We start from the raw sequence: 19,912 nt of genomic DNA on the forward strand, positions 1-19,912 counted from the left end.
GGATTAATAATATCCCTAAAATCAACGAAAATATTTTTCCCTTTTTTAAAAATAAAAATAAACTCAACAAATATTTGTAAAAAACTTCACGTAACTTTTATGCTAGAATCTCTCCAATCCATTTCATTATATATTCAAATACTTTTTGTTTGACTATATGCTCTTTAAATAAGTTCGCATTTGAACGCAAACTTCCATAAATGGAAATCCATGTAATTACAAACTACAATTATATGATGAGGGCATGAAACCTCAAATGACTTAAGCCTTCAAGTCTTGGACCAAGTATGTGATATTGCATTAAAGTCAGTCAGTCATCCACTATGCACGAAATCATGTACCGAGTACACGACTTCAATGTCAGGTCGTATACCTGGTACACGACATATAGTCCACAAGTTAAAGTAATCATATACTATGTACACAACTTTGCTATTCTATTTTTATTAATGATTTTTCCACCACCATATTGTCAACAACAATAATTATTTAAATAACATTATTTTTAAAAAAAATCCATATAAAGCATAAAACATATTTGTTGACTAGTAACCAAACAAAATCTATATTATACATAAAACTAATATACATTCATTTCCATATACCAACAAACCTAACATAGAAAGAATAAAATTAGAAACGATATTTAATATTTTATAATATACATTTTCATTTTCATAAAAGACATATTTGAATATAGGAAAATAAACTAAAATATTTACAAATTATAGCACAATTTTAGATTCTATAAATAATACACATTTATTAGCTTCTATTACTGTCCATCAACGTCAAATTTGTAATATAAAAACTTATTTGTCACACAAATTTATATCTAAAAGTATAGCTTTATATACTTTAGTTAGGTTTATTGTACAAATTAAAGTCAAATTTGTAAAATATGTCGGTAGAATATTGCTTTATCTCTTTTTTGACCTCTTGAGCTAAGATTTGATGGGATTTGTTTTGAAAGTTGGTGGCAAACTAGTTTTTAGCAACATTTATAAACTTAGATCTTATTTTAGTTCTATATGGGATGTGTTTACAATGAATATGTATTTTTATTATATTGACGTAACTACAAAAGAATTATATGTTCTACAATGTTGTAATGTAAATAGAACATAGATAATAGATATTTTAACTTGTTATCATATTCTAAATTCATACCCCAAAACTTCTATTATACACTTTGTATATTTCCAAATTCTGATATGCTTAATTGAAGTCAAACTCGTAGAAATGGTGAGTCAAATATTCCTTTACCCTCTAAAAAAAAGAAAAAAACATTCCTTTACCCTTTCCGAATTTGTAAGGTTATTCAGTAAAGGTTAAAGATTGATACAGTTTTATAATATGTTTAAGAGTACGATGACTTTTTTATATTCAAAATCATTTTGAAACAGATTTTTGTTATTTACGATTTTGGGTTTTCAATCCTATTTTTACCAAGTTTGGTTTGGGAGGATTGAAATATATTGAGAATGGTTTTAGTAATTTATTTAATTTTAGTCCCTTTAATTACTTTTTATAATTGATTTTTTTATAAAGAAACTTCTATTATTTTTAGCTTTTGGCTACAGAATAAAAAAGCATAATTGATAGCATACAAATTTAAAATTGAACTGAAAAAATATCTGTATATGAAATGATAATTTAATAACTAAGAAATTAATATGGTCTCATTGGGTTGAAATGTTTTATATATATAATATTTTTTCAATGAGAAATAGAGGGTACAAAGTTGGAAATGTGATAATTTGAAACATTTACATTCATGATTTCATCTATTTTCTTGGGAAAACAGTAAAAATTAACTAGCAGAGAAGAGAGCTTCAATATGTTTGAAGCCTTTTTCTTTATGGAGAACTTGAATTAAAAATGTCATTTCGATCAACCCTCTTCCATTTAATTCTCGACTTCACACAAAAGCCAAATCTATGAGAATCAAAAACTGGTTTTGAAGGGTTTGTAGCTCTTTAAATCTAGAACAACCCCGGCGATTGATCCGGCCGCAGCTGCTATCGAGATCATGAGACAGGCAAAACTTAAGGTTTGCAAGCACAACCATCTCGAACTCCATTTTGGTATCTTCTTTTGAGCAATGTACATCTCGACCGGGTAGTACACGGTGAGAGGCCAAAATCCTAGAGCTCCAAGGAATCCAACGACGTCGTTGAAGAATGGGAGAAGCATTGAGATCACGGTTGTGACGATCACGAACGCTGTCCTCCAAACCAATCGGAATAGGTTCAGTTTATAGGGGCGGAAACCGGGGATCGGAACATCAATATCTTTGGTGATGAAATCACTATCAGGACTCTTCTCAGAAGCATACTTTTCCACAAAGGCAAAGAGGGGTTGGCAATACACTTGGTAAGCACCAACAAGATGGATAACAATGGCAGCATTGGCAATATCAAGGAGCCAATAAGGATTATAGAACCCGAACCCAGTGAGCAAGTTTCCCGGTGCCATGTCCCCGAATGCGGCGTAGCCAGCAGCGCCACACAACATGTAAAAAAGCGTTGTCACCGACACACTCACTAGAGTTGCCTTCTTCATTGTCTTAGCCTCTGAAGGTGGAGATTTTAGAGTGTCCTGTTCCACAAAGCAATACATACCTCCATCAATCAAAGTGAAAAAAAAAAGAAGAAAAAAACCGATTAATAACCCGATCCGACGCGGATTTTTTCCGAGATTTGTACCTGAATTTCAATGAGGATAATCGAGTATGAGTAGGCAAAAGCAATGTCTCCAAGAGCTTGGAAGCTCCTCCATACTTTTTGTGTTTGAGTGACAGTTCCTATGCTAATTCCAGTCAAACTACCTCCAATTTTTCCATTTGCTAAAAACAAACAATCAAAAGAAGAATACAGTCACAATCTTCATCTTAAAATCCCATTAAAAAAGTTTAAATAAATACTATAGTTTGATCCATGTGTTTAATGGGATTTACCAGCAATTTGAGCAACTCCAAGGCCAAGTCCAATAGTTGAGTAAGTAAAAGACATAACAGAAGCAACAATGGAGAGCCACCAAAGTTGATCAAAGTCTTTAATTTGGGAAAATACTATCTCTACAACACCAAAAGCTATCATATAAGGATTACTATTAATTTGGCATGGATCTTTCCCACCACTTGCATGGAAGCAGTTTGACCTTTTAATTGCCCTGAAGATGAAAATGAAAATGAAAATTTCACAATTAGAAATTAAAATTTCACTATCCTTAATTAACATAAATAATGAATAATTACAAAATTTACACTCACATCATGCTTATGGCTGAAGCTATTGTGTACCCAATTGCCACTCCAACAATATTTGCATATTGAACAACTCCACATAACTTCACATTCCAACCACCTGTCAAATTTAAATTAAATATTAAACACAATCAAAAAGGGTTAACCCAAATTATTAAACTTTAACTCTCTTTATTTTTCTGCTTCTTTTTCATATTCCTAAATCTTTTACAACTTTTTAATACTTTCCTCTCCTCAATTGTATGATACAAGCTAACAAGTTGCAAAAACAATTTTTTTTTAAAAAATTTAACCATTCTTGTTTTTATTTTATTCTATAAAAGATAAAGAAATTCGTATTAAAAAACTTGTTATTGTTTCTTAAAATGACTAAAAAATTGAAGTGTTTCTTAAGTGAAATTTTAAGAGAAAACTAGAAAAAGGCATTAGAAATCAAATTGTAAAAAAAAAAAAAAAAGGCCTAAAGTAATAGAAGAGGGTAAAATTGGGAATTGAACTCACCAAGATTGGCTTGAACAGCATCCATATAAGTATAATTTCTCTTGCCGGAAACAGGGTCGCCGGAGCGGTAACAAGCAGAGAGAAGAACGGAAGTATAATAAGTAACCATAGAAAACAAAAACATAACCGCTGGACCGGCGACCCAGCCGAGCTGAGCCGTGGCCCAAGCCAATGATAGAACACCGGATCCGATAACGGCTGTAATTATGTGAGCACTCGCCGTCCATACAGTCCCTGTTTTTTTTTTTTTTGAAAAAGCAAAAAGACACACCACACCATAAGACTCTGTTCTTAAAAGGGAAGAAAAAAACAGAAGAGAGGAGTCAGAGAAATGGGAAATTACCGGTTCGTTTGAGGCGGCCATCGTCGTCAAAGCACTTGGAACCGCCTTGTGGAACCACGTCGTTGGAAATTCCAAAAGCTTGGTTCTCACCCATCTTGAAAAACAAACAATAATTACAAATAATACAAAGAATTGAGTGTATGTGTGTTTTAGTTTCTGTACAGTTTCAAAAGAGACTGAGAAAGGAAAAACAGAGGAATTAAGTGTTTTTATTGTTTTGGGGAAGAAAGAGATGAGGAATTTAGAAGTTTTATAGAGTAAGAAGGAAGAGGAAAAGGGAAGCACGTGTTGTTTGAAGAAAAAAGAATGGTGGCGCGTGGAGTTAACACTATTATTAAAAGCGCGTATATGTTGACGGCCGACTATACTTTCTCATCACTTTGACTCCACATTTCTCACCTTCCTCCCAACCCCCAAAAATCTTTCATCTTTTCTTTTCTTTCTAAGAAAAACAAATTCAAACTATTTTCAATTCTTTGTTTTTAAATTATGTGGACAAAGGATAGGCTGTTTTGGCCTTTCTTATTATATATCTACTCTTTACTTTATAATAATCATCTGTATTTAAGATTATGTTTAGGGTAAATATGATTTTAATAACACCACCTTTACTATGACAGACAGTTAAGAAATAGTAATATAGTAATTAAATTATAATTTTTTTAAGGAATAATTCATTTTAATAGTTTGCATAAACTATATGTTGTTCATAAAAGCAAAAAAGAGAGACTTATTTGTTACTTAAATTATGTTACGTGTTGCAGTTGCATTGTAACTGTGATATATATTTTTTTATTTTAGGGTTTTCTTCTCAATTTATGTAACGACAGATTTCTACCCATTCATTTTGATAACAATTTTATGTCTTTTTTCTTTCTTTTTTTTTTTTCAATTTTGTTTAAAACATATTTAAAATATGTATTCATTGACTTTTCAAACCAATATATTTAATGATTCTATCACGTAATTAAAGAAGCATTGAGATCTCTACGTAAATAAATGATATGAATCTTTTCTCAACCGTGCATGGTTGAAAACAATACCTTACAATTCATGAAATCATCTATTTATCTTGATTTTTAATAAAAATGGATATAGCAAATAATAATAGTAACTAAAAAGCATATACCATTCTTTCCAAAATTGGTGAGGCATATGCCATTATCCAATATCCAATATTACAATGATTCTTCCATGCAAGAGCCGAGATTATTCGATTAAAAACTTAATCAATATGCCTCAACTAACCTAAAGTTACACTTTTAAACAAAATCATCTTATGAATTTTGAAGTGCAATAAAAAAATACTTTTTCTTTATGTCCATGATTTTACTTTACTTTCAACTTTAAATTTAAATTTAAATGTATCAATACTTTAACCTATTTGCTAAAATCTAAAACTAAAAACTAGACATTCAAACCAAGTAATTTAATTCATGTATATTATCATTTTCATTAATAATTATAAATACCTTTGGAATTTACATATTTTAATTCCTCAAAATCTAATTTCCCACTAATCTACTAACAAAAACCCTATAATCAAATTATCTAATACAGTATATTAGAACTCTTGGCTTGCATGTAAAAGTTTTTATATACACATATCCACAGAAATTTAAAAAATAGAGGTTAATTACTTTTACAATTTAGTCTAAGATTACCGACAACTATAAAGAATTTAACCATCGATTACCTTTCTATATCTTTATTTATTATACTTAGAGTCAACAAAATCAAACCTTTTTTTAATTTAAGAATATAGTTTGTCCAAACTATATATTAGTGGTAGAATTTAAAATTTTGGTACATTTTATAAATATTTTTTATAATTTTGTCATTTATCAATATAAACATAGGTTACGAAAGTGAGAAAACAAACCAATAGCTGGATCAATTAAATAGTACAAAAAAGAATAAATGAAGTAATATATGTTGAAGAACTCACCTTCATTATGGTATTGATGATTAAAGAAATTAAAAGGCCGAATGAAGTAATAAAAATGACTTGTGATGCCCTTCCCCTCTCTAGATCTCAAAATTAAAAGAGATCTTAATGTATTTCTCTCCTTTTCTCTCCTTATTCTCTCTAAGCTTTGTAGTTTTAGGAGAGGGAGAGAGTGAAGGGCATTAGCACAAGATAAGAGACAAATATGAGATTATGTGCTTTGAGTTGTGAATCCAAATTAATGTCCCTAACCCCTTTATATAGCATACAAAATACCAATATTTATTCCCCCCCAAAAAGAAATATCTTTGTCATTCTAATTAATATTGAAAGAGGGTCACATCTCCAATTTTTTTTAAAAAAGAAAAAGGGAAAAAAGAAAAGAAAAATGAAATTAAAAGAACGGTCACGTGCAAGCACTCTCCTCCCACCATTTATTGAATATATAATTGGAAGGGAATGTTGTTGATGATGATGAAGAAGAAGAATAAGGTTCTTCAATTGTTAAACCATTGCCATACACAAAAAGAGTGTTCAAGAGCCAAAGTAGACACATTTTTTTTAATAATTGTGTATTATATTTATTATATTATAAATATTTAATATAGTTTGCATGAAAGTGATATTAATAAATAAATCTCAAGGCAATGGATCATCACTCTTTGTGCTTCTCCTACCCTTCTTCTCTCATATAGTATAGATGTATATATTATTATTATCATTATTATTATTATTTGTATAAAGTAATTAAATAATTATTGCCCATATAAATCAATTCCCATAGGTTGATAATGGGAATCATATTCCTACCTTTCTTTTATTTCCCAACGATGGAGGAAAGGAGGGTTATTATACAAAGCTGATCTCTCTCTCTCTCTCTCTCTTCTTTTAAATATATTTTTTAATTGTGGAAATTAATCTTTTTAGATGAATGAAAGAATTCAAGTGGAAGGATTGAAGAGAACAAAACAATCAATTGGGAAGATTACAAAAAGGGATTTAGCTGTTTTAGAGAACTTGAGAATAAGGGAAAGACAATGAGAATTGAAGTTATGCATAAAATTCTCTAGAGGATACTCAAGGAGAAAGGGTACTATATCTAATCAAAGACCATGTAGCATTTTGTAGGGGTCACTCAACACCTATGACACAATTGTTATAAGTAGGATCCAAGGTCTATGGACCCACTTTCTACATGGCTTTTCTAATTTCCACGTAGCTAGATAAATGAAAATGGTGAATTTTTAAGTGAAAGGTTTGTTGAGAGCAAAACCAAGATAGTGATATATCAAGCACATAATATACCCAACAAGTTTGACATACCAAATTCGACATCAATTGAGTTAACATATGTGTATCCAATTCTTAATTTTTTCTTATTTTTTTGTTACTATCATGTATTACTCTAATAGTTGCACAATAAGAAGGGATCAATATTTAAGAGTATTGTTGGGTACAACATTATATAGGTCCAAGTATCTTCCTTACATGTCATGCAAATTTGGATAAGATAGGTTAACTTAGATTCATGACATACACATGCCACCTCAACTAGGATAGATTAGCTTGAGTGATCGATCGCCTTAATTGGAAGGATATATTGTCAAAACTTGATCTTGGGGACTTGACACCTTGAGAAGGGTACATCAACTCACGTGACTTGAAACGCACACCTCAACTAGAGATAATTTTAATCTAACTGTATTATCACCGGTTAGTTTAAACATATCAAAACCTAGTCAGAAGATGGCTTGGATATATGGTCTAATTCTTGCATCAACAACACTATGATCTCTCATTGCTCATTATCTATTTATATATATCTTCGTTTTATTAATATATAAACACTTAGCTTGCATACCTGCAACATTTTGCAATGGTTTTATCTATTTTATCGTCAATTTTCTAAACATTTGGAAAAAATGTAACATTAAAAGTTCGTCACAATTTATATGAAAATAAATAGAAATAATAGAATAAAAGATATATATATAGAGAGAGAAAGTATCTTTGAATAGTCCAAATTCCATCTTTTATTCATAATAGAGAAAGGAGTGAAAAAAACCACCATTGAATGAGGTATAGTATATATTTCCTCTAATCTCTTACCCAATTTTGCTTTATTGAAGGAATATTTGTCAAAAGTTTGGCCTTGAACGAGGGACCTGCACATATATTTATTATTTAACACTCTTTTGCACTTCATTTTTATCAAATAATCAACTTGAAAAAGAAAAAGAAAGAATCTGAGGCAGTTTTTGTAAAAGAAAGCATCATCAATAAAACATTATCAATCTTTAGATTCCAACATCTTTGATTTGATAAACACCAAGGCCAGGCTAAAAGTTTTAATTGGGAACTAGAGGATCATCTGTTCAAAGAAATAGAAATATATTCTTCTTTAATTAATAAGGGTATATTTATTACACCATTTTAGATTTAGACAAACATTTAATATTCTCGTTTGTTTCAATTCACTTATTTCACTTTTTGAAACTTAGATATTATTATCAAGGTATCTTTAAAACGCATTATCAACCTTTAGATTCTACATATGTGAGGCCCAAGTTTGGAATAGAAGGGTTATCTTGGAAAGTAGGTATTTTTAGAGTAGGCATTTTGAAGTTGGCGTTGAAGATGTATGCGTTCAAGCTAAGCCCGGTAAACACGAGAAGGCTTAAGGTGCTTGGTGGTGTAACGTGAGATGATGCCAAGCGAGAAGAGTTTAGTATTTTAAGGAAAAATGTATAATCTCGATTAGACAGTTGATTACGTCTTGAGTTTGGATTAAGCATGGTCTGGAAATGTAAGTAAACTAACACGTGTAAAATTGTAAGTAGGAGCTAGCGAGCTAAGAGAAGCTTAAGTATGACTAATTCAGCTAAGGATGAGTATAAAATAGGATTGAAAGGTCTAAAGAAAGTGTTGTAATTCTCAAGTGTTGAGTTGTTGAGAAAGCATCAGGTGAGAAGAGGAGTTGGAGTTATACCTTCTGAAAGGAAGGAAACTAAGGCTAAATATTTTTGTGAGTGATATTTTAAAAAAGAAAGAAGTGTTTTGAAAGCATTCTTTTATAGTCTTTATGTTGTTTATGCATAATGTATGTTGTAATGTTGTTGATGTTGTTTGTTTGAAAAGAAAGTTCCTATGCAATGATTGTGTGATGCTCGTATGTGAGTAAACTATTAGTTTTATTCCTATTAATGAGCTAGCTATTATGTGCTCATAATGACTAAAGGAAACCATAGTGGTGTTCCAGACCATATGGCGTTGAGAAGTTGGCCAAATGTGTCTAAGGCAACAGCCTAAGCAGCTATGAATCTGGAATTTCCAAGAGATGGTGGTGAAATGAATCTCAAGTCTATACGTGGGCATGTGGTTCATGTTCTTGGCAGAAAAGAATAAGTAGAAACTAATGTGTGATTTATGTTTTATTGAAATGAGGCATTGAGAGTCTATTTATGAAAATGAATTTACGTGGTTGTATTGTATTCTCCGAAAGATTTTCCAAAATCGTTACTCACTAAGTATTTGACTTACGTGTTAAGTTTTCCTTCCTCAAGATCAAGGCTTTGAGGCCAAGTAAAGAAGGGTAAGGCAAGGTGTGCTACGCATTTAGGCGAGCAAGCCAGACATTCTAAGTTGTTTCTAAAGAAGCTACGCTAGGCGTTGGAAGCCTTTTACTTATAGTTCCTTGTAATCGAAAAAACATGCATGTATTATATATAGAACACATGTTAACTAATAAAGAGAAGTTGTTATATGTTGTGTTGTGATTCTTGTCGCCTAATAACTTAAGGTTGTAAGTCTAAGCTAAGTGTTAAAGGCTTAAGTTTGGAAAAGGTGATAGATTCAAGTTGTGTTAAGATCGGTTCTTGAGTTAATTCCGCTTACTAGGCGTTGAGTGTGGTATCTCGCAAAGGGTTATGCATTGAGTATCTAAGCGATCACATCCTACATGGTAACATGAAGTGATTTTGTGACGGGATGTGACAACAACTTTGATTTGATGAACACCGAGCTAGGCTAAAAAGTTTAATAGTAAACTAGAGGGATCATTTTCATTGTGTTATAAACCATATCGATTATAGAAATCTGTAAGTGATAGAGTCTTCCATTTATAGAAGTTTATTAGCAATAAAGTCAATTGTTATTCTTTTGAAATGTCGTACTAATTATACTATATACACATAATTATTATTTTGAAAAGTGCTACGCATTGTAATTGTCCTTTAGTATTCTTGTCTATTTTACACAATTATCCTTTAGTATTCTTGTCTGTTTTACACGTTTCATATTTTCAGACTCAAAATAATATTGTATGAGAAACCTTAAAACTCATATGGCATCTATAACACCTTCAAAATGTGAGATTTTTATTTTCGAGAGATATGTAATTAAAATATAGTATGATTAATTGATTATTAGATAAAAATATACTATTTATAGACTTAATGAATATTAACTAATACATCTACTTTTATATCTATGGATAAAATCTGAAATTGTATATCATTCCCAGAATCTGAAATTTTATTATATTTTAGTTGATTTTGTTAATTTAAAACTTTTTTGCTACATATTCATATTTCATTAAACAATTAATTAATATAATAATATACAAATAATGTTAAAATTAATTTATGAGCACATTGTTTGTTCACTTTCATTTGAATACATAATTATTTTTGTTCTAAACCAAAATTTAACTAAACAAAAAGAAAAGAAAATATCTAATTATTGGGGGTGTTTGGGAAAGTATAACAAAGCGAAACAATTTTGAAAACGGAAAAAGTCCACATGACCATAATGAAAAATACCAAAAATGTCCTGCGATGAATGATCCAACGCATAAGATATTTGGAAAATAAGCACATAATTTATTTGGTAAATAATTATTTAGATTTGGCTATTTTTTCTTATACGATCGTTTAGATTTGAGTTTCTAAATCTAAACGATTTTTTAAAGATTCTTGGTAAACGATCGATTAGATTTGACAAACGATCAATTAGATTTGGCAAAAAATCGTTCAGATTGGGCAAAACATCGTTTAGATTTGACACCCGATTTAGATTTGATCGTTTAAATTGGGATAACCAAATCTCAACAATTTTTTTCAAAAAAATTTGGTACACGATCGTTTATATTTGGAAAATGATCGTTTATATTTGGTTATTTTTGGTACGCGATCGTTTATATTTCGCAATCCAATATCCCAACGATTTTTTCACGATATTTTATATTAGACACACGATCTTAAATAGTCAAATAACATTTTGAAGAAAAATAAATTGCGGAAGAAGAGAAAAAGACGATGAAAATAAAAAGAAAAATTACACAAGAAACAATATGAAAAGAAAAGGAAGAGTAAATGTAAATATTTAAAAAAAATGCAGAAGAAGAGAAAATGAGGATGAAAAGAAAAAAATGGAGAAGAAAAGAAAAGCAGGATGGAAAGAAAAAAATTGCAAAGAAGGAAAAGAAAAGAATTGCAGTAAAAAAGATAAGAAATATGATAATAAAGAAGGACAAGCTTAAAATTTTATTTAAGAAATTGTTAATTTCATAAGTTTTTTCATTATATTACATTGACCATAAATATTCTACCTCAAAATTTTTCTTTAGTTTTTTTTCTATATACAACATAAATAAATTAAACACATATATTTAACTTTCAAATATTAATTATCTTCCATATATACGTTAATTATATTTAATATGATTAAATTATTTTTAGTTAAATATATAAGCTAAACTGTTAAATGTTTAAAAGAATCTTCCTTAATTACAATGAACCTAAAAAACGAGCTATAACATAAGAATTCTCTCTTGATATACATACATACATATATTTTGCCTCAAAAATTTTTTTAGTTCTTTTCTATATACAAAATAAATAAATTAAACACATATATTTAACTTTCAAAAAAAAGTTTTTCAAAAATTCATTTTTCAAGGTTTGCAGCAGTTGTCGGAGTTGATGACAGAAAGTTCGTTGGCGGAGTTGTGAGAAATGACACCCGTAGTGGGTCGATAATGGTCATTGAAAGTGTGTTCAGAGTTGGTCGACAAATTTTATTGATTGAATTAGAAAATGTCACGTTTCGCTCTGTAACGCGTCATAAACCTTGTGTTGCGGCATGAGAACGTTACCTGACAATCATGTCGCCTCAAATGAAATGCTAGAATGCTCAACTTAAATCCTTGAACCTTAGCTTCATTGCCTAGTTCAACTTAAGTCCTTAAACTACTAAGCAATAAGAACATACAACACATGATAACATCAAACTTAATTATATTGCTTAAACAATAGGCATTCCAAATACAATGTACATGCTTTCTTTACTACAAAAACTTAAAACAAAGCTTAAGGCCTCCAATGCCTAGTTCAGCTTGCTCCTTCAAGCTCAAACTTAAATGCCTAGCCAAAACGTCTTATCGTGTAGCAACTTGCCTCACCCTTTTCAACTTCGTCTCAACGCCTTGTAACCTGAAGAGGGAAACTTAAGCCATAAGTCAAATACTTAGTGAGTGAGGTTTTTTCTAAATCCTTTTTGGGCATACAATTCATCAACACAATTTTTTTTTCATAAAACATGCTTCAATCTCTTATTCACAAATCACAAATCACATATTAGTTTGTCTTATTCCTTTCATGAAAAACATGAACCATTCCCACGCATGGACTACTGTGATAACGTATCATCTCCAACATCTGACCTCTTGAAAATTTCTTAGTTTATCTTTTGTTGCTCAGGCTGTCAACTCAATGCATCATCACCATGTGTCCATAGACCTCATAGTTGCCTTGACTCATTATATGCACATAATAGTTAGTCCATTAATAGAAATAAAGTTGGTTTACTTGTATACAAGCAATTCATACATCATCACATGAAACACATAACTTAAAACATCACATAAAAGCTTTATTTAGAAATCATGCTTTTCATAAACATTAACGTGTCTTATACAACAATACAAGCCAACATGAAACTTAGAAAAAAAAAGCTTTAAAATCTTTAGCATCTTTAGAAAATCGCTCCCTATACTGAGTTTCCTTCTTTTTTCTGAACGCCTAACCTAAACCTTCTTCTCGCTTAATAGCTTCTCAGCATCACAACACTTAATTTCTCTCTTAGCAAAATCTCATAATAACACCCTTCTCTCTTTTGTGCTCTTCTCCTATTTATACTAATCCTAAGTTGGGATTAGTCACTTCTTAAGCTTCCTTAATTCGAAGCTCCTACTTGAAGTGCTACACGTGTCAGTTTAACATTTCTCTTTGTGCTTAAGCTTAACCTTGACACATAACCCACTAATTAAGCACAATTAGAAAATTTTTCCAAAAAGTTCATAACTCTCCTCGTCTGGCTTCATCTCACGTTGAGCTATAAAACGCCTAGTTACTCTTGATCGTAATTTCCTTCATTGCGTCGCCTAGTCTCAACGTGAACTAGTACTCAAAATGCGTACTTCAAAATGACCATACTATTCCAGACATGGGTCTCACTGGAAAAAAAAAAAGGTAATCCATGATCTCGAATAGTGTTTACTATTCAAACTCATGAGAAAGAGTGTAGGAAGCATTGGTGAAAATGGTCGTTTAATTAATGGTGAAGATGATCAACAACCACCAATGTTCAAGACGATTGGTTGTTCGTCCACCATCATGACAATCAATTGCAAATGGTCATGGTTATTGGTCATTACCTATCACTACGACCATTTGTTAATAGGCACCACATCGATAATTGATGATAAGATTGGTCGTTGTTGATCAAGATGTTCATCTTATGAAAGTAACGTCCAAAGTTATAGGTCACCAACGATCAAGATGACTAGTCACCGACGATTAATAATTGACGGTCAAGACAATCCGAAGCCGACTATCAAGATGATCTGAAGCTGACGGATAAGACGACCAGTCATCGTGACCGTCTATTGATCGTGAAGTTGGCTAACGTTTGTTGCCAACAATCATCAATTATCATTGATTAGTGGTTGAAGTGAAATTTTTTCTAAAACATATGACATTCAATAAAAAAAAAAAAAAAAACATATTTCAAACTCCATGAGTTCGGTTTCTTAATCCCAAAAATTTTATTAAAAGTGTTCAAACATAGAGTTAGCTTCAAATGTTAAACCCCTAATTCCAAACTCATGAGCCAAACCTCCGAGAGGAATGATTCGTTTGAATTTTGAGGAAGAGAAAGAAGGTATTGAATTAAAAATATCAAAATGGTAGGTAAAAAAAAAAAAACTTATATTAATGTATTTAAATAACTAAATAATGTAAATGGAATTTTGAACAATTTTGTGTTATTAAAGAAAAAGTGTAGTAATTTTATATTCTTAGGTCAAATGGAAGACACATATGGTTAAAGAGTAATTAATCTAATATAAAGTGAAAGTAGAGATGATAGGATGGCTGTGTGGGGCCCAATGAATTTTAATTTTGAGTACACGTGGTGAATCCTCTAACATCAAATTAAAATTCTTTTGGTGCTTTGCATTTAAGTCTTTTCATCTTCAACAATCCAATTAACATATTTTAAATCTCTTAAATATTTTATTTCATTTCTTCTGCCCCTTTTCGTCTTTTTTTTTCCTCCTCAAATCCTATTCTATGTCTTTAATTTTCTATTTCTTCTATTTGATTCAAATAATTCAATTATATATATATATATAGAAGTCTCTTTCAATAGATTCACTTACTTAATAGTTACATTTTATTTTTAATAATTCACTCGACTTCATTTTATCTACACTTCTGTCCATTTAATTTTGATTGGTTGATCTTTCTAAATATCTAATAAACCACTTTATTTTTTAGAAATAGAATGTCACATTTATATTTTAGGAACCTATAATTAATTTAGAAGTTTAATAAATAGTATTAGAAGTAACACAAACTTTATTCAAGTTCATATGGATTGCTTTTTAAGTTTATTTCAACAAAATAAAATAGATTTTAATTCATTAAAAAAGGGATTATTAAATTATTAAGGTAAAATTAAGTGTAAAAGATCTTATAAATCTACACTATTATAAGTGCTTTTTTATTTCCTTTTTCTTTTTTTAAGTAATTAATTAATAATATTATTATTTTGAGAAAGTGGAGTGGTCTTTCATATTAAAAGAAGAATAATAATAAACAAATAGATTCCGAAATAAGTGAATCTATTTTTAAATAAAAGGTAAGTGGACTTTTTCCCATTGAAAAAGGGTAAAGAAGGAAGGCAAGGTGGCAGTAAAATGATATGATTTTGGAAAGTAAATTTTATTCTTCCAAAATTAGGTCAAAGATTAAAAGCAGTTTTAGCATATAGTTAAAATCCACAACATTTCATTCATCATAACCATCTCACTAAAAATATTTTTTCTTTTCTTTTTGTTCTATATTATGTTACTTCCTTTCCATTTTAACCTACATACTATGTTGAAGAAATTGACACACACTTGAAAAAAAGGAACTTTTATTAAAAAAATATATATAAACTATAAGCACTTTTCAAGATAACACCATTTTACCCTCAAAATATTCACACACTTCCAAATTTTCATTACTTTTCTTGCTTAACATGGTTCACAAATTTGAATCATATTCTTAATCAAATATCAATTTCTGTCAGGTACCTATACATGTGTATCATATGTGCATTAAATTTTAACTTATAATTTTAATATGAATCTAATTTATATTAAATTATTATTTGAACTCATTTAAATATTTTATACTCTCATAGATTAATTTTGAATCATATTCAAAATTAAATATATATAATAAAATTTAATTTAAAATATAAACTTTATATCCTTTGGGGGAATCTAACCTTTTTGATTTATTATTATTATTATTGATGTTGAGACTCTCAAATAAAAGGAGTTATTGGTTTTATTTTGTAATTCTTAATTGCAAAATTAGTTTTCAATTTCAAATCCAAGAGTCATTTCACCTTTGCATAAAACTTGTTTACAAGCAAACTACATGCAAAAGCTTCCATATCTCACCACTTGACATTCTTAGTGGGTAGGTGTCTTGTATGCAATAAGCCACTTGCATATCACATGCAAGTGATAAGCTTGACAAATCTCAACAAGTGTTATTATTTAAATTAGTCTAAGGGCAATATGGTAATTTAACATTTAAATCAAATTCAAAGTTTAACTTTTTCAAGTCCAAATTCAACATTTTGACTTTTAACCATTTTATTCGTCTTGACTAATTTCAACCTCCCAAGCATGAATTCCTATTCATTTCTCTAAAATTCAAATGACGTTTGAATATAAAGTCGGTCAAAGTTTGATTTTTCAAAGTCAAAAGTCAACATTTTAACATTTTACATTTTTGACATTTTTCATCAATTTTGAGCTTCCAGATATGAACTCATATTCATATTTAAATCACATTTAAACATGAAGCTCTATCTTAAGTTATAACTGATGAATGTATTAGATATATTTGTCGGTTTCTCTCTGTTTTCTTAATTCAAACAATTCGAATTATTCCATTATAATGGTCCTATAGATCATGAGCTCCAACGATCCGAGATTAACTAGTTAAACTCTTTAGATCGAGTTAATAAACCTTCGTTACTAACGAGTCATTCCACTAAAGTCCCAAAGTTGCACTCTCCTCAATATAGATATATTTGTGTCCATGTGATATGACAATGATAAGTAAGTTAATCATTCATAGGTTGTTCATAATCTCGGCTGGATCAAAGTATCGTTTTACCCTCGAGATTATATATTTTCTCCTTAAGTTCCACCGATCCACTATTAAACAATTAGTTTAAGATCCAACCTTTAAACCGAATCTCTCTTGGGCCAATAAGAGGGTGAGATCTCTTGTTCAAGACATGAATTCAGTCCTTAAGGGAACAACCTATCTACTAACCCTAGAGTGGGTAGGAGTGAATTTCGTCTTGCACCCTATGTCTCTAGCTATCCACCCAGTGTTACCCCTGAAATGAAAGACTTATTGGGCCAGCGCCATTGAGCTGCCCTCACCTATGCAGATCTAAGGATAATCCTGTGTGAATAGAAGTTTAGAGTTAGCTCAGGATTAAGATTAAGTTACATTGGATATCTATAAACGAAATAGTCAGTTTTACAACAATGTTATAACTTAAAAGTGACTATTTCATGGTTTCAGTCTTATGTAAACTCTTTACATATAATGTCCCCACTTCCATGTCTCTACATGAATTATTCAAGATCACATCATTTGTACTAACTACAAAGCGAACCGCATCTATAGTGTTCCCAAAATAAGGTGTTCAACCGTATTCGTATACTATAGAATGTTTAGGCTATATACCCAAACTTGGTCCACGTTTATGTCTTTACATAAAGTTCAAGTTTACTCTACTATAGCCTTGTGACCTTAGTTTATTGGCTTTAAGATTATAATATCAATAACGACTTATTGAATAGAATATGATTACAAATCACGAGTTTTAGGACATAAATTCCAACAGGAAGATCCATCAAGAAAAATGATATATTGATGGGCATTGTCCATCAAGAAAAAAAAATTATAATTTTAGTTTAGGATAAGATCATGGGCAAGACCCATCAAGAAAAATGATATCTTGATAAACATTGCACATCAAGAAAAGAAAAACTATTTCCCACGAAGCACGAAATTCGAACTTTTGTTAATGGGCTCAAAAAACACGATATTCATCAATAATATTCTTAAATCTTTACTATTTTTTTTTCTAATTATTATTACTTTCTATTCATCAATAATACAATATTACTTTTTTAAAAGTTAACCGTTGTAATTATAATTAGATTGAAATAAGTGATTTTATCAAAACTAAATTAGTTATTGTGTCAAACTTTAATGAGTTGAATTGAAAGTTTATAATTTAGGGTTTTTAGAATTTGTAGAAACTGACCAATATGAGCTTAACTCAACTGACACATGTATACATCTGTGAACGAGAGGTCTTGAGTTTAAATCTCCACTCCTACCGTAAAAAAAATTGAATTTGAATGCTACAATTCTTAAAACAAGAATGATTGAGGAGGGGAAGATGCCAATGTCCATCTTTGATAAAATAAGGTTATCAAAATATAATTGTGGTGAGTATTATTGGGAAAGGGATCTCTCTTTGATCTCAACTTGGAAATTAATTGAGGCATGTGAGATGTCAGATCAAGATACCACACAGTTAGAGAACGACAACTCCACCATCTATTCAAAGCCAATATGGTGACAGGATTTGGACTTGCATTCATTAATGTTAAATTTTATAAAAAAAAAAATGGCTTTCAGAATAGTATCAAATTTATGTTTCTGTTCATATCTTCACATTTCTATTTTCTTATAAAAACACTTCTTTTTTTCTTGATATTTAAACATTCAAAACTAAAAGTTTGCGAAACCTTGTTCCAGCCATTTTTCTTTAGGTATCAGTTGATATTTTATGTAAACAATGACACAAATTCTATGATGGCAATTTTAGGAAAATGCGTCTTTTGTTTTTCTTTTTCTTTTTCCTTCATAAAGTTAGAGATTTTAACTTTTGATGGATTTAAACTGTCAATCTAATCTCACTTTGGAGGATAGTTTTAAATTGTCATCAAAAGTGGGTTACAATGGAAAAAGGTTTTAAAGCGTCAGAAAAAGTAATTAAAAAGAAAATTATAGCAGTAGTACAATAAAAAAAAAACAAAATCATCAATCGATTATTGAATTTTTTAATGAAAATTTCAAATTATTGGCGTGCTTATTTAATTTAGTGAATCTAGAAAATAAAACTTAATCAAGAATGCATAAATAGAACCAACATTCTAGTGTTGGTTTAATTATAAAATTGAATTATATATATGTACAATAATGAGGAAAGAGTACAGCTCACCTGAGAATCCATGGACAAAGAAAAAACTGATGTCCAATATATATATACATACCCCTATCTCAAATAGTAAGTTAAGAAGGCATCCCTTAGTGAACAATTAATGGCTTCACCTTTTGTTCTCAAGGTGCGATAGGGTAGTCTTGATCAGTAAGCTACAGTCAAACCTCAAGCTCAGGGACACTTAACAAATGGGATTTTCTATATAGTTTGAGTCCAACCAAATTGCATCAACTGGCAATTATTTGACCAAACTCAGACTAAAATCCTACTTAAAGCTTATACTCTAACAAAGGTCTGAGTCCACCATATATGACGAACATGCATGGGTGGTATTCAACTACAATGTTGTATACATAACAATAGCATATACTCTACCGTGGGTGGTTATTGTTACTGCTTTGGTTTACTAATTTTATTAACATGTCAGAGAACATTGGGATTGTCTGGCAATATCTTCGACACAAATATTTATTTCGTGGATTTTTTTCTTCACCTGTATCTATATTCGACACAAATATTTATTTCGTGGATCTCTTTCTTCACCTGTATCTATATGCCTCTTTTCGTGCCAATAATATTTATTCTCTCCTAAATTAATATTTGTATAGCTAACCATATTTATATTGTGTTCTCATTTTCTTTTAGGGTTAACCACCTTATAAGAAAAAGTGTTCGTAAGTTGAAAGTTTTGAGTTTAATTAAAACTAAAACTTTTTGAGTGATTGAGAATTTAAGATAGATATAAAAGAAGTGTAGTGTGTGAAAGTGAAAATGGAAGAAAATAAAACTTGCCTAGCTTAAAGAATAATATCCACCTCATTGTTTTATTTGATGATCATCAATTTTTTTTATGAATAAGTTCTGATTAGTTAGTGTGCCTAGTCTGTTAGTCTGGAATGTATCGAGATAAGCTCTCTAATGCAATAATTAATTTCTAAATAAAAACATATGTATGATAGATTTGAATCTAGCA

At 30.1% G+C, this 19,912-nt stretch overlaps 1 protein-coding gene across 1 annotated transcript; it reads right to left on the reverse strand.

Annotated features, from left to right (window-relative positions):
- Positions 1–1,655: 1,655 nt before the first annotated feature.
- Positions 1,656–6,303, reverse strand: LOC101222030 (amino acid permease 3). The gene is made up of 7 exons (XM_004149381.3): positions 6,061–6,303; positions 4,113–4,206; positions 3,770–4,003; positions 3,275–3,368; positions 2,960–3,174; positions 2,709–2,848; positions 1,656–2,601 (listed from the first exon to the last, which is right to left on the reverse strand). Exons 1-7 carry the CDS (start codon positions 6,064–6,066, stop codon positions 1,948–1,950), a joined length of 1,437 nt encoding a protein of 478 aa, XP_004149429.1. The 5' UTR covers positions 6,067–6,303; the 3' UTR covers positions 1,656–1,947.
- Positions 6,304–19,912: the final 13,609 nt, after the last annotated feature.

The sequence above is a fragment of the Cucumis sativus genome, chromosome 6, assembly GCF_000004075.3.
Source record: "Cucumis sativus cultivar 9930 chromosome 6, Cucumber_9930_V3, whole genome shotgun sequence".
NCBI classification, from domain to species: domain Eukaryota; kingdom Viridiplantae; phylum Streptophyta; class Magnoliopsida; order Cucurbitales; family Cucurbitaceae; genus Cucumis; species Cucumis sativus.

Bases quoted from the DNA above. Each gene is read 5' to 3' on its own strand.
- LOC101222030 (XM_004149381.3), bottom strand. The intron at 3,369-3,769 runs GTGAGTTCAATT...TAAATTTGACAG, and splicing joins TGCTGTTCAAGCCAATCTTG to GTGGTTGGAATGTGAAGTTA. The intron at 3,175-3,274 runs GTGAGTGTAAAT...TTTCATCTTCAG, and splicing joins GCTTCAGCCATAAGCATGAT to GGCAATTAAAAGGTCAAACT.